The sequence below is a fragment of the Engraulis encrasicolus genome, chromosome 12 (assembly GCF_034702125.1).
Source record: "Engraulis encrasicolus isolate BLACKSEA-1 chromosome 12, IST_EnEncr_1.0, whole genome shotgun sequence".
Lineage (NCBI taxonomy): Eukaryota > Metazoa > Chordata > Actinopteri > Clupeiformes > Engraulidae > Engraulis > Engraulis encrasicolus.
Genome location: NC_085868.1, coordinates 46,913,278 through 46,935,777, shown reverse-complemented (window position 1 = coordinate 46,935,777; position 22,500 = coordinate 46,913,278). Strand labels below are relative to the sequence as shown.

General features: G+C 46.1%; 1 protein-coding gene across 1 annotated transcript in view; it reads left to right on the top strand.

The window, feature by feature from the left end:
• Positions 1 to 22,500, top strand: part of gpc5a (glypican 5a) — a 270,035-nt gene that overhangs the window by 106,275 nt on the left and 141,260 nt on the right. Inside the window, exons 7-8 of the mRNA XM_063212295.1 lie at positions 3,445 to 3,593; positions 5,296 to 5,421. Coding sequence (XP_063068365.1) covers positions 3,445 to 3,593; positions 5,296 to 5,421 — 275 coding nt within the window. The remainder of the gene's footprint in view (positions 1 to 3,444; positions 3,594 to 5,295; positions 5,422 to 22,500) is intronic.

Here is a 22,500-nt window from a genome sequence, read left to right as displayed (position 1 = left end):
TCTGATTTAAAATTGGATGCTGCAGCGTGGCCATATTGTCAGTTGAAATTTGAAACGATCTGTTAACATGAAACACACTGCAGGAATACATTCAACTGCCCACATCTGGGTAGAGGCCAGTTGGTGCAGCCTGAAGAAAAAGAGGCGGGGTCATAACCAAAACTTATGAATTTAATCCATTCAACTAAAACATATTCATCTGAACAACTATTTCCTCAAATAAGTTGTCAATACTCAGTATTCTTCAGAAATGCCATCAAACTTCTATTTTTTAGTGCATTTTAATTAGTCTTGGTAAGTACATTTGATGTCTGGGTTTACAGTGTACCTCCATTTGCCCCGGCTTCAAAACAAGCTAAATGAATAATGCTTATAATAGTCATTTCTAAGTGATTACAACACTCAAATTGCAAAGGCATGCATTTAATAAATGCAATATTGATGTACTCTTTTGAAGTTTTATTTATTAAACTTTTTAGATTGGAACTACTGTTTAGTACCCTACAAGTTAGAAACGTAATTGATCGATGCCGCAAAATATTTTAGCCTATTGCATCTGTGTTGTTGTGCATGCAGGTTTGTCCATCTTGTTATATTCTGTACATAATTTATTCAGCGTTGACAATGGCAGTTGTTGTGTCTGTGTTTCCCCATCCCGAAAAGAGAAGGGTAATGCCCTGCGTTCCTTCTAATGTCCTAACTCCTGTCCTCACTTGTGCTTGTGGCCTCGTGATGACGTCATTGACGACTGAAGTTTATTTCAACGTCTTGCGAAAGAGTAATTCAAATATAACTTCCTCATTTTTTGCAATCAGGATCTGGAATCGGGAATAGCCACCCCCCATAAAAAAAAAAAAAAGTTATTGTGTTCAAGACTTCAAGAGAGTTCAAGAGTTTTATTGTCATTGTCAAAAAGGCAACACAATTGTGTTTGGGGTACAATACTTACTGTAGCAGGCAGTAGGTTTTCAAGTAAAGTTGTGGTCAGTTTGACAGTGGGTGAAAACTTAATTGTCCTCTCCACAGAGGCGTGGCGTCAGCGAGATGCGAGGCCACCAGCACAGGTCGAGGAAGGGAGTTCGGTTATTGGAGAGGTTCCCAAACTTTTTTCCCTGCGCACCCCCTTGTACATTTCAGTGTGGTTCGCGCACCCCCTAAGTGAATATTTTGGTTTGCTGATGGCCACGCAAGTATAATTCACTGCGCATTCACTGCACATTATGCACTGTTGTTTTGGGGAAACCTCTTTTCCAATAGTCTAGGAGTTAGACTATACTTCAGATGGACCCTTCCAGCATACAATTCACCATCCAACTACTAAATGTTCATTAATGCTGGATGAAAATTCACATATCCACCATTGCTCTATTTAGCTCGCGCACCCCCTTATGGCAGGCCGCGCACCCCCAGGGGTGCACGCACCACAGTTTGGGAAACCCTGGGTTATTGGAGAGAATCCTCCTGCTCCTCCAAGCCTGCTTAGTCTGATGTCAACCAGAAGAGGGCAGCAAAGTAACAATGTAGTGGCAAACACCCTATTAAAAACAATATTTAATACCATGTCATACCAGTGTAACACCTTGTACCAATTTTTTATTTACATCTAGGGTTAGGGTTAGGTTAGAGGTAGGGTTGGTACATGGTATTACACTGGTATTACATGGTGTTAAATATTGTTTCACTGGTTATTACACTGTACCTAATGTGGTAGATCCACTGTAATAGTAAACCATTAAAAAAAGTGTTACCGGTGTCCCTCTAAAAATGTAAAGATTGTACATGGTGAATACGTGGCCAGACATTATGCGTGTGCCTAATGATTAGGGAGGTGGACTTAAGATCAGAGGCTTGCAGCAGGTTTGAATCCCACCCTTACCAGTCCTCCCTGCACCACCTCTATACCCATGGCTGAGCTGCCCACCCGGGAGCACCTAACCCCACAATTTTCCAGGAACTGCAATCAATCCCCTGTTTATGTAACTGTAATTCGGTAACTTTGGATGAAAGCATCAGCTAAGTGTAATGTAATGTGTGCCCGTGCATGCGTGCGTGCGTTGGTTGTAGCACCCTTAATGCACGCCGTACCTCCTGTGGCACGCTGTAATAGACATTGAAGGTTAACTACTATAGTACTACACTACTAGTGACAGTGCACTGGGCCTTTAGTAATACATTACGACTTGCCATTCTGGTTACAGCTAATTTATTATGCCCTGTCTTAAGGGGTTAATGGGGTAGGGTAGGGTAAGGTGGGTTGGGAGGTGGGGATTTTTTGTTGGTTTTGTTGACCATGGTCGATTCGATAAAGGGATTTTAAATGTCATGTGTCATATTGAAGTGACTATAACTCGGGTTCCTTCTGTACCTCTGCAGCTCCATCAGATCTGTGGTCACCCCAGTAGGCGACTACTTATTACCAAGTGTAGTGTAATGTGTGCGTGCATGCATGTGTGTGTGTGTGTGTGTGTGTGTGTGTGTGTGTGTGTGTGTGTGTGTGTGTGTGTGTGTGTGTGCACGTGCATATTGAAGTGACTATAACTCGGGTTCCCTCTGTACCTGTGCAGGTCCACCGGATCTGTGGTCACCCCAATAGGCAACTACTCATTACCAAGTGTAGTAGTAATGTGTGCGTGCGTGCATGCATGTGTGTGTGTGTGTGCAGCACGTGCATATTGAAGTGACTATAACTTGGTCAAAGTGCAAGATAGTCCTTGTGCACAAGCCCTAAGCAATGCAGGTGCAGGTGTGAGGCAGGAGAAGGTGAATCAATGAACAAAATTCAAGAGACACCGCACACTGCTTACTTTTCTTAACTTTATTTCTCTGAGCGAACTTAAAGTTAGAGAAATAAAGTTAAGAAAAGTAAGCAGTGTGCGGTGTCTCTTGAATTTTGTTCATTGACTATAACTTGGGTTCCCTCTGTGCCTGTGCAGGTCCATCTGTGGTCACCCCAGCAGGCGACTACTTATTACCAAGTGTAGTAGTAATGTGTGCGTGCGTGCGTGCATGCATGTGTGTGTGTGTGTGTGTGTGTTTGTGTGCACGTGCATATTGAAGTGACTATAACTCGGGTTCCCTCTGTACCTGTGCAGGTCCACCGGATCTGTGGTCACCCCAGTAGGCAACTACTTATCCCCAAGTGTAGTGTAATGTGTGCGTGCGTGCATATTGAAGTGACTATAACTCGGGTTCCCTCTGTACCTGTGCAGGTCCACCGGATCTGTGGTCACCCCAATAGGCAACTACTCATTACCAAGTGTAGTAGTAATGTGTGCGGGCGTGCATATTGAAGTGACTATAACTCGGGTTCCCTCTGTACCTGTGCAGGTCCACCGGATCTGTGGTCACCCCAGTAGGCAACTACTTATCCCCAAGTGTAGTGTAATGTGTGCGTGCGTGCATGTTGAAGTGACTATAACTTGCGTTCCCTCTGTGCCTGTGCAGGTCCACCGGATCTGTGGTCACCCCAGCAGGCTGGAGGCTCCTGCGGGGAGCAGTGGGCAGCTGGGAGGAGGAAGCGGACGGGACTCCTCTCTCCCACTCCGCGCCGCGCCTCCTCGAGACATAGACACCTCCCTCGCCAACAGGAAAAAGTCAGTATTATATATGTGTGTGTGTGTTTGTGTGTGTCTGTGCAGAGCCGCTGACAGCTTTGGCTGGGCCCATTATGGGCCCCCCATCTCCCAGGGCCCGGGACAACTTACACCTTTGCCCCCTGTTGTCGGCTTCCCTGTGTCTTTTCATTGCCATACATGTCCATTCCTTTTATGCCTTTTGTATGATTCCTTGTATGATCCCTTTCATGCCTTTTGTCGGATCCCTTCGTTGGTTGTTGATTGTTGCATCTGTATTGTCCATCTTTTCAACTGTCAGCTTAGCAAAGCGTTGTTGGATAATTAGTTAAGATGATTGGTTTTAGAGACTTACAGTTTATTACTATAATAATAATAATATTTTATTATTATTATTATTATTATTATTATTATTATTATTATTATTATTATTATTATTATTATTATCATTAATATTATTATTATCAACAGCAACAACAACAATAATAATCTTGTAGCTGTTGTGGGTGTGCGAGTGTCTCTAAATGTCTGCACATTTACCCTTCTTAGCTTCCTTCTTGAAGTCTTTTTCTATTTCCTTCTTTTTTCATTGCTAGACATGTTTTATTATTCTTTCAGTTCATTTTTTATTAGTTGCAAAGTAACTTTCCAAAATATATTCCCAAAGTCCAACTGTTTGACATATTTTATACTCCAAGCTGCTAGTTTATTACACTGTATTTGCTTAGTCATACATTATACAATTTGTGAGAGGAAGGGGAAAACAGGTGTGTGTGTGTGTGTGTGTGTGTGTGTGTGTGTGTGTGTGTGTGTGTGTGTGTGTGTGTGTGTGTGTGTGTGTGTGTTTTCCCCCACTACACTGCAGTACATGCTGTGGCGATGCCTGCTGTTGACACTACAACTTTTTAGCACTTGATTGCCACCTAGTGGTCAAGTTACATAGCTGCAGTTTTGTCTCGTGTTGGAATCAGCAGTCTGAAATCATCTACTCTCATGGTGCTGTTGCCCTGCTCAGACCATAGAAATAATACAACCAAAGATCCTTCAACTTTACATAGTGATCACCGACTGGCGTGGCCGTAATGATAAATGAACAGGTAACTGGTTAGAACCCTGTTCCAAGGTGGCGGCGGTACAGACGCATGCGCAGAGGCTGATGGGCCATTCTATTGTATTAGTTCTATGTGTTTAGACAAGATCTTAGAAATGATGGAACAATCTTCCCCCTCATACTAGGATGCCCCCTCTAGCTATTACAGACCTCCTCTTTGAAACTCAGCTCTATTCAGCAGCTTTGAATGTAATGGAACCTCTCTACTCTTTTCTATCTATTCCTTCTCTTTCTAATTTGTACACACAGTGAATACTGTTTGTTAAGTAAGTCAGGTTTTACCAGGCAATTTAAATATTATAATATTTATAATAATATAAATATATTATTATAATATTATCATTATCAGAGGTGGCAGATCATTTTTGTATTGATGTTTTTTTTTTTTTTTTTTTTTAAACGTTTGTCTTTTATTTGTTTTTAACTTATTAGATCTTCTGTGTGTGTTTTTGTCTGGTTGTTTTTTTTTTTAAAATAGCACTTTTGGTCAACTGTTGTTTTCAAAGTGGTCCTCTCAAATGAATTGTCATTGTCATTTAATCCATACAGTATGGTGTCTGTATTATTTATCTGTCTGGTCTGGTCTCTCTTCCTGTTTGTCCTCACCTGTAGGGAGTTTATAAATAGCCTGCGCCTGTACCGCACCTTCTACGGTGGCCTGGCGGACCAGCTGTGCATGAGCGAGCTCGCCTCCGGAGACAGCCTGGCCTGCTGGAACGGCGCCGACGTAGTCAAAAGGTAAAGACTCAAGATTTAAAACAACTTTATTGGCTAATATGTTGACGCGCGTGTGTGTGTGTGTGTGTGTGTGCGTGCGTGCGTGCGTGCGTGCGTGCGTGCGTGTGACCAGTCCAGTCCAGTAGAGGTGGCAGATGATGGTGGCAGATATTAGTAAAAATTGGCAGCAATACCTACTCTGGCCACCATCTTACACTGTCCACCTTTAACCACCCGCCCCTATTAAAACATCTGACTCACTCTCAACCCTCTTTCTACTGCGGTTGCTGAATCATTTCCCTGAAAAGTCTCTGGCTCTGACTACCAGTAGCGTGACACCACCACCACCACAGACTACCTTACACACACTTTCCCAATAAAATACATCACTTTGTTGGTCTTGATTGTCTTTTACTCAGCTCCCATTATGCTTAAATGTGGATTCAAAACCTCACAGCCTACTGATTGCCCTATTAAATTATCTAGTTAGGTATTCTGGCACTTTCCTTGTTTACAGCAGATCCCCTATCCTTCACTCACAGAGCACATCTTCACTCACAGTTCCCTGATCATTTAACAGGTGTGAGGTGTATATTTACAGAGATGGTTTGCAACAGTAATTATAAAACACATTTTTCCAATAAAATGCATAATTGCATGATGATGAACTAATTTGTAACCATTAGTTATTTCATGCGTCACCTGCCAGAAGTGCCAGTGAGGCATCCTGAGCGAGGTGTATTATATTGTCAAATGGGAATTCTCATCACTCTTCCTATCACTGTCACTTAAATGGCAACAGTACCGTACTGCACTGTATTGTATTGTATGAGTCACATTTGTTGTACTGAACAAATCAAGTCAACTTGGCAATATTAGCGGACAAACCATTAATAGACTTTTTTTGTCCATTGATATCGCTAGATTTTCTGTTTATAGTGTGTCCGCTAATATTGCTAGAAATTCACAGTACCTCTGCGAACCTCAGATTGTGAACTACTTACTGGTGTGTGATGTGCACTCACTGGCGTATTGGTGACGGCGGGGGTCAGGGGTGTTGTACATGTGGGTAAAGTGTGACGATACGGGGGGCCCGATTGGGGGGCCCAAAATGTGTCTGATATATGTGGAAATATGGCGGAGGGGGTGGGGGTGTCCATTGGAGCTGATTGTACATACTGTAGGGCCTGCTATTTGCTGCTACGCCCCTGATTGGTGAGGCCTGGTGTAGTGTAGAGCTGTCTGTCTGGGTGGGTGTGGGTCCGGGTAGGCAGCATACCCCCAGCCCCCCCTCCCCACTCATTTGCCCGTAACTGAGGCCCTCCAGCTATTCAGACCCCCCACTCACTCACTCTCCCCTCTCCCCTCTCCCCTCGCTCTCCCTCCCCTCCTCTTCCCTTCCCACACCCAGCTCCTGGTCTTACACATCGCGTCTACTCTCGCCTGTAATACTCCTCCTCCTCTCTCTCTCTCTTGCTCTCTCTATCTCTCGCTCTCTCTCGCTCTCTCTCTCTCTCTCTCTCTCTCTCTCTCTCTCTCTCTCTCTCTCTCTCTACGTTATTCTCCTCAGGTTCTCACTCATTTTTATCTCCTCCCTGCTGCCCGAGTGTGAGGTTGCTTTTCAACCTTTCACCTCATTTGCCTCCGCTTCCCCCTCCTGCTCCTCCTCCTCCACTCCCTCCTCCTCCTGCTCCTCCTCCTCCTCCTCCTCCTCCTCTTCCCCCTCGTCTTCCTCCTCCTCCTCCTCCTCCTCCTCCTCCACTCCCTCCTCCTCCTGCTCCTCCTCCTCCTCCTCCCCCTCTTCTTTCTCCTCTTCTTTCTCCTCCTCCTCTTCCTCCTCCTCCTGCTCCTCCTCCTCCTCCTCCCCCTCTTCTTTCTCCTCTTCTTTCTCCTCCTCCTCTTCCTCCTCCTTCATCCTCCTCTTCTCCGTCCTCCTCCTCCTCTGCTCCTGTGCTTCACCTGGGCTGTCAGTGGCCAGCAGGCCCATAAATCCCGACGCTGTGCTGCTGTGGTATTTCCTCTGGACTGTCAACCGCTGTCAGCGCAGCAAAGTGGCAGGTGGGCCCATATTTCACTGGGAGATGGAGAGAGAGAGAGAGAGAGAGAGAGAGAGAGAGAGAGAGAGAGAGAGAGAGAGAGAGAGAGAGAGAGAGAGAGAGAGAGAGAGAGAGACAGGGAGAGGGAGGGAGAGAGAGAGAGAGAGAGAGAGAGAGAGAGAGAGAGAGGACGGGGGGAGACGGAGAGAGAGACAGACAGAGAGGGAGGGAGAGAGAGAGAGAGAGAGGTGGGGTGTGTGCGTAAGAACGTCAGTTAGTGGGAGGGGAGCAAGGAAAGACGGCAGTAGTGAAAGGCAGACGGAAGGATAGAATCCTAGAAAGAGAGCAAGGAAGAAATAAAAAATGAGGGGGGGAAAAGGAACACAAAAGAGAGAAAAATGAGGAAATGATGTGCAGGGCCAAAAGAGGAACTGCAGAGTGGACCACAGAGGGCAGAGTGAAAGGGGTTGGCGGCAGAAAAAAGGAAAAAAAGAGTCGACGAGATACACAGAGGTGTATGGGGCGAAAGCAGAGACAGAAATGAAGAGAGAGAGAGAGAGCGGGTGGGGTAGATGGAAGAAGCAAGCTACGGAAAGCAGAACAGAAAAAGAGGAGAGAGGGCGTGAGAGCATAAATGTGTGCGTGTGACTGAGAGAGAGAGAGAGAGGGAGAGAGAGATGACAGGACGGGAGGAAACAGAAGAGAGGGCTGGGGCTGACGTAATCGAAATGTATCGATGCATCGATCCTACGGCTGACGATTTAATCGAATTGTATCGTATCGTGGGGCATTCTTACGTAAGTGTCGAAAATAATCTAATCGCTGGCCCCTGTCCAATGCCGTAACTCCATAACATAATAATAGAAGTGGAAAAGTAATTGGAAACAATCAAATCAAATTGTATCGTATCGTATAGTATCGTGGAGAATTCTTAAGTATCGCAAAATAATAGAATCCCTGCTTTAAGAAATCGATGCGGTATCGTATCGTCATGCAGGCTATGATTTGCACCCCTAGTTTTCAGACAGGAGGGGCTGACGTGGGATGCAGTAGCAGCCAGTGTGTGGTGGTTTTGGTGGTGGTGGTGGTGGTTAGGGGGGTGCTCTGAGACAGGAGGGGATGTCAGCCTGGGTTATCGTGCTCCAGTAAAAGCTGACAAGCGAGGTGAGGCTGTTTCACAGCTGCCTAACCCTCCGACATCCCTGGAGAGCCGCCCACCACCAACGCACCCCCCCACCCCCTCCAACCCCCCCTCTCCCCCCACCACCACCACCACCACCAGAAGACGGAGGGCTGGACGGAGGGTAATTGCTCTGCCCGTTAATGCCCCCCTGTGGCTGCGGTGGGCAACAGTGGACAGACACTGCTGTCGGCCCTCAGTGCCCTGCCTGTCTGTCTGTCTGCGGGCAACACACTGCCACTGAAATCGTTACAGTGTCTTTGAAGTGGTTTAACAGATGTCTCGACAGCAAAGACCGATACACAGTAGGTACAAATCTGTTTTATTAGTGGGTTTGCCCACCGCCCCCCCTTTTTCCTCAAAGGTTAGGAGTAATAAAACCAAGTTATACTTTTTTGACAGACCATGTTACTTAACAATCCTAATTGAAGTTAATGGCCTTTCAAACCATTTGTGATGATATTTTACCGATTTTGAAGTGCACTGAACGAGTGTTAAAAGGGAAAGGGATAGTTTTTTTCTCCCATTTAGAAAACTAGCAGATGCAAGTATGTTACATCCACTAGTTAGTAGTTTCAGTGAAAACACCACAATGCACTTGTACTCACATTAGTCTTGTGCAGCAGTGCTGGGGCAGTCCCCTTAATTAATATTCCAACATTTTAATATGATCAACAGCCTCAGAAAGATATTGCCCTATCCATATTTAGTTTAACCCCAATTTGCAAATATATGGTTAATGAGCAAAATATTGTTTTCCTTCATAATTTTGCATGTTTCCAGGTGGGATTTCATATGTAGATGTAGGCAAAATATGCATATATGCAGATCAAAAATACGAGATATGCAAATGGTAGTTGCACTGAAACCTGTTTACGGGGTCGGGGAGTGCTAGGATGATTCACCCCTGTTTATAAATGCATGTAGTGGCCGCGCTCTGCCGCAACACACTGTACTGCAGCTCCAAGTAAACACAGTCCTGCAGCAATACTCGGACAACACCTCTGGAGGCAAGTGCAGCACAGCGCAGCCTCGCCGTTGGCAGGCACACTTTGTCCTTTTTCCTCCTCTCCTCTCCTCTCCTCTCCTCTCCTCTCCTCTCCCTCCTGATCCTCTCCTCTCCTCTCCTCTCCTCTCCTCTCCTCTCCTCTCCTCTCCTCTTCCTCCTGATCCTCTCCTCTCCTCCTGATCCTCTCCTCTTCCTCTCCTCTCCCTCCTGATCCTCTCCTCTCCTCTCCTCTCCTCTCCTCTCCTCTCCTCTCCTCTCCTCTCCTCTCCTCTCCTCTCCTCTCCTGGTCCTCTCCCTCCTGATCCTCTCCTCTCCTCTTCCTCTTCCTCTCCTCTCCTCTCCTCTCCTCTCCTCTCCCTCCTGATCCTCTCCTCTTCCTCCTCTCTCCTCTTCCCTCCTCACCGCTCCTCCTCCTCTCCTCTCCTCTCCTCTCCTCTCCTCTCCTCTCCTCTCCTCTCCTCTCCTCTCCCTCCTGATCCTCTCCTCTCCTCTCCTCTCCTGACCCTCTTCCTCCTCTCCTCTTCCGACTCCGACTTCGACTTCTTCCTCTTATCCTCTCCTCTCCTCTCCTTTCCTCTCCTCTCCTCTCCTCTCCTCTCCTCTCCTCTCCTCTCCTCTCCTCTCCTCTCCTCTCCTCTCCTCTCCTCTCCTCTCCTCTCCTGACCCTCTTCCTCCTCTCCTCTCCTCTCCTTTCCTCTCCTCTTCCGCCTGATCCTCTCCTTTCCTTTCCTCTCCTCTCCTCTCCGCCTCCTCTCCTCTCCTCCCCTCTCCTCTGTCATCCTCTCCTCTCCTTTCCTCTCCTCTCCTCTCCTCCTCTCTGCTCCTCTCCTCTCATCTCCTCTCCTCTCCTCTCCTCTCCTCTCCTGACCCTCTTCCTCCTCTCCTCTCATTTCCTCCCTCCTCTCCTCTCCTCTCCTCTCCATTCCTCTCCTCTCCTCTCCTCTCCTCCTGATCCTCTCCTCTCCTCTCCTCCTGATCCTCTCCTCTCCTCCCCTCTCCTCCCCCTCTTCCTCCTCTCCTCTCCTCCCCTCTCCTCCCCCTCTTCCTCCTCTCCATTCCTCTCCATTCCTCTCCTCTCCTCTTCTCTCCCACTTCCTCCTGCTCCTCCTCTTCGCGATGGCGAGTCGGCCGAAGGGGTAGTCGTAGTTGGCACAAGGCCTGCTTGCGGGGTTGTTAGCGGCGTGGGACCACTGCGGTTTCACTTTGCGTTGACTTTGTCATAGACAAGCACAGATCTATGGCACACCATTGCTTCTATATTACCTCAGGGCCTTGTTTTACGGGGGCGAGGGCCGAGCAGGGGCCGGATGAAAAAGTGATAAATAGCGCCATGTCGAGGGACGAGGGAGATGAGACGGAGAGAGAGAGAGTGTTAGAAGAGAGAGAGAGAGAGAGATAGAGAGAGGAAGTTTAAAGGCAGGGAGGATGAGCGCTGATTTACGGAAGCCCCTTTGACCCAAAACGAGTGGTCTGGGCGGTCTGAGACCGGCACTTTTTTCCCTCCCTCATCTTTCAGTAGGCGTGCAGACTGCTGAGCGCCCTCTACCACTCCCCGCTCAGTCATAAAAAACATAACTTCTCAGTGTTTTGTCTGGCTGATGGTTTATTTTTATTTATTTATTTATTTTTGCATACAAAATTAGGGAGAGGAGCATCACCGAAGATTTTTTGAAGAAAAGAGCAGGTGAAAAAAATAGTTTTGGGTTTGGGGAGGAAGTTGTTTTTTTTTGATGGACACCAACAGCAGAGAGCATCAGAGAAAAGGTAGTAAACAAAGCAATAGACCAAAGGCAGATAAATCTACAGGACGAGGAACACCTTGTTCTTTAATCTTCTCTCTTTTCACACCTCTCCCAGACAAAAGAGGAAGAAGAAGAAGAAGAAGAAGAAGAATAAGAGCGCTTCAGAGCTGATGGAGAGGGAGGGAGGGAGGGAGGGGGTAGGTGGTGTGTGTGTGGTGGGGGTGGGGGTTGGCTGAGTTCTTCTGAGTTGTGGAGATAAAAAGAGATAAAAAGACAAAGTATGTCTTGAAAAGACGTTTGTACGTTTTAGTGCCAAATCAATGTACTTGCAAACCGGCATACGCACCGTCGCATTAGTGAGAAATATGGACAGCGCTCATAAAAAAGACATGCCCGACTATCTCGCGCAGATTGTAAGTTATCTGATTTCAACATTTCAACAGTCTACAAAAAGAAGATTAGGCATTTGACCTAATTTTCAGGAGTCTTTCTGGAATTGTGGCTCATTGATTTTTTCCACTAAGCACTAAACTGGAACTCTCACTCGCTCGTTCTCACTCAGACTTGGCGTCGAAAGCAATGACTCTTGGGTGTGTGTGCGTGCCTGTGTGTGTGTCTGTTTGTGTGTGTGTGTGCGTGCGTGTGTGTGTATTTGTGCATGTGTGTGTGTGGGTGTGTGGATGTGTCTATGTGTGTGTGACTTGGCGTCGAAAGCAATGACTCTCGTGTAATTGCGATCTAAATCAGTCACACTGTGGCCTAGCGTCACATGGCTAGGTTGTGTTTCAGTCTTGTGTGTGTGCGTGCGTGCGTGCGTGCGTGCGTGCGTGCGTGTGTGTGCGTGCGTGCGTGCGCATTTGTGTGTATGTGTGTGTGTGTGTGTATATGTGTGTGTGTGTGTGTGTGTGTGCGCGCGTGTCTGTGTGTGTGGGTGTGGGTGTGTTTGTGCATGTGTGTGTGTTTGTGCATGTGTGTGTGTTTGTGCATGTGTGTTTGTGCGAGCATTTGTGTGTATGTTTGTGCGCATTTGTGTGTGTGTGTGTGTGTGTGTGTGTGTGTGTGTGTGTGTGTGTGTGTGCGCTTGTGTGCATGCGTGTGTCTGTGTGTGTGTGTGTCCGTGCATGCGTTTGTGATCCTGCATATGTTCAGTACACTGTATCACAGATGAATGGAGACGATGATGGAGATTGATTGGATGAACAGAAACATGTACATTCATTTGAGTCTGCTGTGTTTGTCCATGTTTATGTCTGGGTCTGTGTGGGTGTGAGAATGGCTCTCCACGGGATGCAAATATGATGCTGCTTATTGCACTCCATCCCTGGCCTGGGTTTTTTTCTGTCAGGATGTTACCAAAAGGTCAGATTCCCACACTGTCTTTCCCTCCTTTTTTCCATTTCCCAGTTTTCATGATCTGCTAGACCAGTGATTCCCAACCTGTTTCAGACCGAGGAGGACCACTTTGTCTCCCCAAAAATGTTCAGGGACCACCTGTCAACTAAATCGACAGTTGACGGGTGCTAGTTCGACACTGTCAATTTTTTTTATGCAGATCACTTAATTTTTATTCACATTTACAAGCCTGTCTTACTGTTGTGAAAATATGACTTCAGGCATGTTTGACTTTGTAATAATGTAACAAATATAGCCTTCTGCTAGCTTGTCTTGGAAAAGTAGAAATCCCCTCGCGGACCACCTGAGCTCTGTCACGGACCACCAGTGGTCTCCGGACCACACTTTGAGAACTACTGTTCTAGAGCAGTGTTTCTCAACCTTTTTTGTCCTCCGTCCCCCCAAAAGCCTTTTTGTCATATGACGAGTACCCCCCTAACTCATGATTTATCTCTCTACCTCTGTTTTTCCCAATATGACTACACGGCATATACAGTATTTGTTATTACTACATTTGTCCACGTACCCCCCGAGGTGTGCTCGCGCACCCCTAGTGGTACACCACGCACCCCTGGTTGGGAAACACTGTTCTACACCCCACTCGTTTGACCCAGACTCAAAATCCCACCCGCCCTCGGGCAGACAGACGAGAGGGGGGATGCACAATATATTGACAATGTATCGAAATCGCAATATCAAGAGATATGCGATATGCGTATTGCAAAAATGACCTAATTATCGCAAACAAGTAAAAGATTTCGGTGCAGTCAAATCACGTGCTGAATGTCAACAAATGCGCAAGAAGCTCACTGTGACCAACCCCCCCCCACCCCCCACCCCCTTCTCACAAACCGACAAATTAGTGACAAGAAAAACACTCGACTATATTTCTAAATATCGTTTAAATATCGTTATCGTTAGGTATTGCATGCTTTTATCGAGTATCGACTTTTTTTCCTAGTCCTAGTTTTTTCCAGTCCTAAATGGGAAACACTGTTCTACACCGCACTTTTTTGACCCAGACTTATAACCCGCCCTCGAGCAGACAGATGAGAGGGGGGGGTACCCATTACCCAAGGGGTGGAGGGAGGTCTTGTGTTGGCATAATGCCCACATGCCAAACTCTGTGCCAACTCAATGTCAACTCTTTATTTCAGCTGTTGTTATTTGCAGCAGTAATACATGCGCAACACATCCGTGTCATGTGTGCCAAGCCCTTTCTGTCTGTCTGTCTGTTTGTTTGGGTGAGTAGCTCCGGTACTGACAAGTTCGTAAGCGTCATCTATCTTTGATGTGTGTCACCTGACGACTTGCCCTGGGGCCCTCGCTGTGTCCATGGGCAGGGCTGGACTGGGGTCACAAACCTGCATGGGTAAAAAACAAATTGGTAACACTTTCTATGAAGCCCATATCTATAGCACATTATGAGCACATATATAACAACTTATAATGCACATCATAATCATAGTGCATTATGACTGTTGATGATGGAACATATCAACAGTCATGAAGAACAAAAAAATCTGGCTTATAATGCATTATAAATCTTAGGGTGTTTTGAATGCTCGTGACTGGTTAAAAACTTCAGGCAGTGAACAGGCTTATAATACATTGTAACTGTCATGATGCACTATGATTAATCATGATGTTCATTATAAGTTGTTATAAATGTGCTCATAATGTGCTATAGATATGGGCTTCATAGAAAGTGTTACCAATTTTTTTTTTGGCATAGACCAGCCCCTCACCCCCACCTCTACACTACAATTGCTATTATGATGGGCTCAGTCCTTCACGCGTTAAGACACGGCGTTATAATTTTGCTGTTACCAGAATGGCAAGGACCAAGTCGTACAGTAGTGCATTACTAAAGGCCCTGTTTTTTCTGTATTGTCGTACTATGGTAGTTAACTCTTCAATGACTAGTACAGCTTGCCACTGGAGGTGCAGCGTGCATTAAAAGGCTACGGATGCACCCCATCTAAACTGTGAGCCGGTCCCCAAGGAAAAATTTGAAACAAACAAACAAAATAACAACAACAGCATCGTCCCCTGAGGAATCTCGACGCACCGGGAACATGGCCTGTATGCCAGATCACCAGTGCAGCCTTGTGGATGGGTATTCTAGTGGAAGGAATGAGACAGGACGGGAGGGCAGGGCAGGGCCGCTGACAGCTTTGGCTGGGCCCAGGAAAATGTTCTCTGAAAGGGCCCCCCCACCCAACACATTTAATGTGATGAGGGCCCAATTATGGGCCCACCCTCCTGGGCCCGGGACAGCTGACTTTGCCCCCCTTTTGACCCCCCCCCCCCCCCCCCCCCCCCCCCCCCCCCTTTGTTGGTGTCCCTACGTGAGGATAAAGGTAATGGTCACATGCTGTACTGTATTTTTGGAAAAAAGGTTCGCACACTTTGGATTTTTTCTTCTTTAAGTTATTTTTTCTTCTTTTTATTTATCCATTCATTGGCAATGACGTTTCGACCTCTCGGTCTTCCTCAGATTCGAAACGTCATTGCCAATGAATGGATAAATAAAAAGAACAAAAAATAACTTAAAGAAGAAAAAATCCAAAGTGTGCGAACCTTTTTTCCAAAAATACGTAATCTTTTTGTTCAGCACGAGGGATTGTGCACAAGTAACTCTCGTCACATGCTGTACTGTACCTACCGGGTGGTGGAGGATGATGGACTCACACAGTTAAGTGGACTCACTGTCCTCATTTGAGTGTCTGCTGCCTAGACCGCTAGTGAAGGGAAAAGCTTTACACACACACACACACACACACACACACACACATACACATACACACACACACACATACACACACACACACACACACACACACACACACACACACACACACACACACACACACACACACACACACACACACACACAGAAGCTTTTCATACAGGCACACACAGGCAAGCAGACATGCTTAGCTCTTTTCTACTGGGCTAGGCAGTGAATTAGGCTAGCGGGTCTGTCTCTCTCTCTCTCACACACACACACACACACACACACACACACACACACACACACACACACACACACACACACACACACACACACACACACACACACACACACACACACACACACACACTGGCATGTGCAGGCGCACAGACAGACACACATACACTGACACATGTGAACAAACAAGCAGCACATATTGTACACAGACAAACACATTTATACTTTTGTCGACTCTGAACTTTTGTGCTCCAGACATAACGCTATGTTTTATTCATGTTTTCTCTGTCTTCTCTCTGTCCTCAAAACGTCCCCGCGTCACCTCTGTAGTATGTCTGCTGTCTACCCAAACACATCGCCAGGGCGTTAGGGCTGCTCGATTATAAGAAAAATCAATATCACGATTATTTCAGTCAATATTGATTTCACAATATTTTTAAACAATATTTCTTTTAAAGACAAATTAATTGTGCCAAACAATTTACAAACTTCCCTCCTTTCAGTAGTATGAATGGAGGGCCATAGAGAAACACACAGTGGTGTTCTGCATGAGTGTTGGATAGCAAATCTGCGCTGCACTTGCAATGGCTCAAGTGGAGGGGAATGTATTGTGTGTAACATAGCTTACCTTTTGGCAGTATAGACAAATGTCAAAATGAAAAATTGTTTCATCTCGATATTATGAAATTTCATATTGTTTGACAGCAATGTTGATATCACAATATTCATTCGATATATTGCACAGCCCTAGCCTGCTGTCTAGTCTACCAAACAAACACATCGCCAGTGTTTGTTTACTCCACGTTCAGGAAATAAATAAATAAATAAAGAATACCAGAAGCGTAAAAGCAGGTCATCAGACATTTGTAGAACAGCTTTTTCCTCAGAGAGGAGACGAGACGAGGAGCAGCCATTATGACCCCCATTGTCTGCGTAAATTCATTATGCCAGCCAACACTCGAAAGGGAGTCGTTCGGAGAGTTTAGTATGTCTGCTGCCTAACCGGAAAACACTATTTGCCTTATGTGCCCTCTCTACAAATCCAGCCCCCTCAATCCACTCCATCTCACAAATAGGCGTCATATTATTTTTTTTCATAGGGCAAAGGAACATTGCTGTTTCTTGTCGGAACGGCTTTCTTGTTGATTGGCTTTGCCCTGATGTGGTGCAGGCCTTGTCATGGGCGAAACATGTTGATTACATGTTGGAACATAGCTGCAAAATTATTATTATTATTATCTTTTAGGGTTTTTTGCACATTTCTTTTTGCCTTAATCATGTTTTCATATTGATTGCCTTTCCATTTTAACAAGACTCTGAGTGTCCTAGATATATGGCAGGCTTTCTGCCAATTTTGCCTTTCAGTGGTCAGGGGGGTTGCATGAGGGAGAGTGCGGTGCAGTCTTACCATCTGTAAGGTGGCTCCAGATTGCGGCGGGGACCTGGAAGCTAGGTGCGTGTTGAGATCCAAAGCAGCCAACTCGCTTGCCTGGTTTAACACCAGACGATCTCACAAGGGAAATAGTCTGGTGGCTGTCTGTGCAATGTCTTGTAGGACAGGTGTGGTTTACGATTGCACATGGCCGTCTATTGGGCGTTACGAATGTATCGTTTTGGCATATACGTAGCCCATAGCCAATTGTGTGAGTTGTGTCTATTCGAACAAACTATAGGCTAGTTATCGCCTTTCCACCCCTCCCTGCTCTCTGATTGGAGCCCAAGATGTGGAACCCTTGCTGAGGGGTAGAATCCATGCTGGCTTTCGGATCAGAACATTTGCGCAAAGCAGTATGGGATTTTCCAGGCTACCGACTCGTGCCAGTAAATCGTAAATCAGTCTTTCCTGTCGTTCCTTTGAATCCTGGCCAGCAGTCTGTGTGCTGTTATTCCAGAATACGCACGCACGCACACACGCACGCACGCTCACACACATGCACGCACACACGCACGTGCACACACAAAAGGAGGGAAGAAGAGAGTGAGTGGAAGCAAAGCCTGCAATGTTCCTCGCATGTGGTCAGTAGGGCTGTAACGATATTGTATCGAACCGAGAAATCATGATACACAGTGTCACGATACTGTATCGTGATACAAGGAGGCAGTATCGTGATATGCCCTTTCAAAGTTTTATTACCCATTAGTCCAGAAAACAACCTTATGATTTGATGTGATAGTGTTTCCAAACTTCAGTGGGGATACATTTCAGAAATCGTGGGGTGTATCGAACCGTAGGTCAAAAATCGTGATACGAACCGAAGTGAGTGAGTTGAGTGTATCGTTACAGCCCTAGTGGTCAGGTATCTGTTCTAGAGCCTAAGTGGTGTGAATGACCAGGGTGTTTGAAATGGAAGTTGCCTCAGTTTTTTCCCCCTCTATCATCGATCTCCACTTTTCAACCATCGTTCACCAATTTTGTCCATCGTCCTGCTCGTTTGTCATTGTCCTGTTCCTCTTCACGCAATCTCTCTCTCTCTCTCTCTCTCTCTCTCTCTCTCTCTCTCTCTCTCTCTCTCTCTCTCTCTCTCTCTCTCTCTCTCTCTCTCTCTCTCTCCCTGTCGGTTGTCGGTCTCACTTCTCTTTGGTCCTTGCTTCTAGGCTTCTGCATCTCTCTGATTGCTTTCTTTCTATCTTTCTTTTTTCTTTTTTTATAGCCACCCACACATACAGTACCATCACACACACACACACACACACACACACACACACACACACACACACACACACACACACACACACACACACACACACACACACACACACACACACACACACACACACACACACACACACACACTCACACACACACACACACACACACACACACACACACTGTCTCTGTCTCTCCCAGCAACTCCTTGATATGCTGTGATGAGGGCCCTCATCTCTCTCCCACCCCTTCTTTTCTCTTATATTAAGTGACTACTCTCTTTAATTAGTAGCATCTCCACTGAGAATGGGGAATCATAATGAGGACTTTGGCTACTCCAGAGAGACCCCATGAAAGACTTTCATTTCGTTTGTTCCCTCACGCCATCATTCCATCACTCCATCACTCCATCATTCATTCATTCATTCATTCATTCATTCATTCATTCATTCATTCATTCATTCATTCATTCATCACTTAATGTATTTATCTGTTCATCTATCCATCTATTCATTCATTCATTCATTCATTCATTCATTCATTCATTCATTCATTCATTCATTCACACAGTAATTGTTTTCAAGCAATCATTATTTTCAGTGGCCCAAGTAGAATCATTTCAACTATATTGTGCACATATAAACCCTACTTGAAATGTATGAATGAGGCAAAGTAGGCAGGCAGGCGTAAATAAGGCAAGCATCTAATGAAATGTCAATGTAATGGTTGAGATTCAGCTCCCAGCTACCGTTTGCTCCAAATGCATCCAATTTGGAGGGAAAGAGCTGAAGCTCTGTGTCACTCGGGAGAGTAGTCTGCTTGAGTTAAGCTGCAATACTTTCCCAGACCTCTCCACTTCACCCCACCCGTCTCTTCTCTTCTCTTCTCTTCTCTTCTGCTCTCCTCTCGGCTTCCTCCTCCTCTCCTCTCCTCTCCACTCCTCTCCTCTCTCTTCTCATCTCCTCTCCTCGGCTGTGCTGTGCTGTCTGTCTCTTCAGCTGGAGGTCCTGCAACAGTGATTTTGTGAGGGGTGCTCAGGCACTCCACACTGTATACACAACATATGAAGGTTCCTCAAAGAATCTTTTTACATTACTTACATTGCTCTTACGCTGCCGCTTTTTATCCAAAGCGACTTACAGTTATGTATAAGGTATTGGTTATACCTGAAGCAGTGTGGGGTTAGGTGCCTTGCTCAAGGGCACCATAGAGCTTGAAAGTGACCTCACTTACCCCGATTGCATGTGACCTCAACGGCGTTTTTAGCCAAAAATCGTAGCTTGTAATCCAATGGCGGTATTAAAATGATATTTCGATCCCCTTCGAGTTGTGCCACGAGCTCCACATATGTTGTTTCTGATATTTTTGTTTAATTTTTCGTACGAACCCCCAAACTTTTTAGAAAGCTGTGTTTCTTCACATTTTTCATGCAGACGGCCTCGGAACAAAATATTGATACTTCTGCATGAAAAATCTTTATCTAGCCTCTTAAACAGCATATTTGTAGCCCAGCGCATACAGTATAATGACTGAGATCAGAAGATATTTACCCGCTACCATGTTGTTAGATGGTCAGCTTAGGTCCCGTGAAATGCGGAACTAAGGGGCGGGACTTTCAAGCTCTACTATGGACTGAGATGGGGAATGGAAGGGTGGGACCAAAAATACTGAATCAAACCAAGATATCGCAAAACACGCCATCTACAGCGCTAAGGGGACTTCATTGATTCTCAACCTCAGGACTCCGAAGGTCTCCTAACCGAAGGTCTCCTAAGGGGGCGTTCACCCGACATAAAGTGGATACCGGAAAAGAAACAAAATTACGCTTCTTCTTACATCCACTTTCTTTGGGTGGGACTTGAACCTGCAACCCTCTGATCTAAAGTCCATCTCCTTAGCCACCAGGCCACAGCTTCCCACTGGGAACCTTCCTGTACTACCAACGTTCTTGGAAGAACCTAAACATTCTGGGAAGAAATCTAAGGATCCTCAGAAGGAAAACGTTCCTTCAAGAAAACGTTTGGGGTTCTTTTAAGACTTAGTTTGCCATATGTACACTCACCGGCCACTTTACAAGGTACTGGTACACTTAACTGGCTGCAATAACAGCATGTGACATGTGGCAAACTGAAGTGAACTGAACAGAAGTTGTACTTTTTTCGGTGTATTTTGCAGTGTATTTGCAGTTCATTTAACTTTTTTTAAAAAAAATGTAATTGCTCATGCAGTGTGGTGGTTGATGGAAGGCTTGTCTGCTAGTTTACATAGTGGGGAGTCAATTTGTTTCCAAGGAGGGAGGCAAAAGATTGAAGCGGCGTGGTTACAGTAAGAGCCGAGATACCCTGATCATCATGTCTTTGTGAAAGCGAAAAGTGGAAGCCCATTGGGAAACTCCAACTCCCATTGTCATTGTGACACAGCACTCCACAGCACACAAGTGAACACTGCACACAACACACAACAAAATTGCATTTACGTCTCACCCGTGCAAGGGGGCAGCCCTCAGTGGCGCCCCATGGGGAGCAGTGCGGTGGGACGGTACCATGCTCAGGGTACCTCAGTCATGGAGGAGGATGGGGGAGAGCACTGGTTGATTACTCCCCCCACCAACCTGGCGGGTCGGGAGTCGAACCGGCAACCTCTGGGATGCAAGTCTGACACCCTAACCGCTCACCCATGACTGCCCAGTGTGCTCTTGTGCTCTTGTGCTCTTCCCGTTGGCAGTAGTTGGTGGTCTTCCTGTGACCAAGGGAGGCAAAAGATTGAAGCGGAAGTGTGGTTAGGAGGATATCCTGATCGTCCTCATCAGATGTCTTTGTGCTCTCCCTGTTGGCAGCAGAGGTGGTCTTAGGATATCCTGATCATCATCAGATGCCTTTGTGCTCTCCCTGTTGGCGGCAGTGGTGGTCTTTCTCTGCTGCTCAAAGATGCAGCTGTGTCTTTGTCACTGTGAGAATGCTGACTGATTGATAGACTGATTCGGTGGTGGATTATTGTCACATGATAGACATGCTGACTGATTGATAGACTGATTGGTGGATTGATTATTGTCACATGCAAAGAGATACAGTATGCAGGAGGTGATGAACATAGAGTTACAGCAAAGAAATATCCTTTTTGATATTACTTCACAAATGCAGGTTAAACCGACCAAATGAATCCACTGTTTGTGTGTGTGTGTGTGTGTGTGTGTGTGTGTGTGTGTGTGTGTGTGTGTGTGTGTGTGTGTGTGTGTGTGTGTGTGTGTGTGTGTGTGTGTGTGTGTGTGTGTGCGTGCGCGCAGGCATGTGTTGTTCTGTGTGTATATCTCATCTTGTGTGTGCGTGTGTGTGTGTGCGCGCGCGCGTGTGTGTGCGTGCGTGTGTGTGTCTGTGTGCCTCTCTGGTGAGTGGGTCAGATTGTGGTCATCTCATCTCTGCCTCCATCCCCGTACCGTGTCTGTTTGCAGTGGCTTAGCGGCTGCGGAAGGCCATCATTAAGCAGTCCTTAATGGAAATCCATGGTTTGAGGACTGCGAGCCGAATATCTCTCCCTCTGCCATCAGTCTTACTTAAAAGGCACTAAGAGGAGTCATTTAAATCCAGCAACTACCACTTGCTTTCACACCTTCTTTAAAGCGGCACATCACATCACATCACATCGCATTGCACCGAGCTTGTCAGTCACACTGATGAGGGTTTCCTTGTTGTTTGCAAGGTATATTTGTGTGTGTCTCTGAGTCTGAGTCTGAGTCTGTGTCTGTGTCTTTGTCTTTGTCTTTGTGTCTGTTTTTTTGCCAGTGCCTTTGTGTTTGTCTGTGTTTGTATTTGTCTAAGAGGCAAGGTGTGTGTGTGTTTGTCTCTGTCTGTTTCTCTCTGCACACATGTGTGTTTTGAGGTGAGGTAAATGTGTGAGTGTAGCTACAATAATTCCTAATGTCACAGTGTGGTGTGTTTTGCAGCCTGTGTGAAATGTGGAAAGAGGAGATGATGGTGAGTGCATCTTAATATGCCACCTTGCCTCCTCCACTTGCGCTTGTCTCCTCGCCCCGCCTCCTGGCCCCTCCTCCGTGGAGAAAACGATAGTTTCCCAGCTGTCAGCCTCGCCACAACAACTTTTGAGGGACTGTTTTTCATTCACC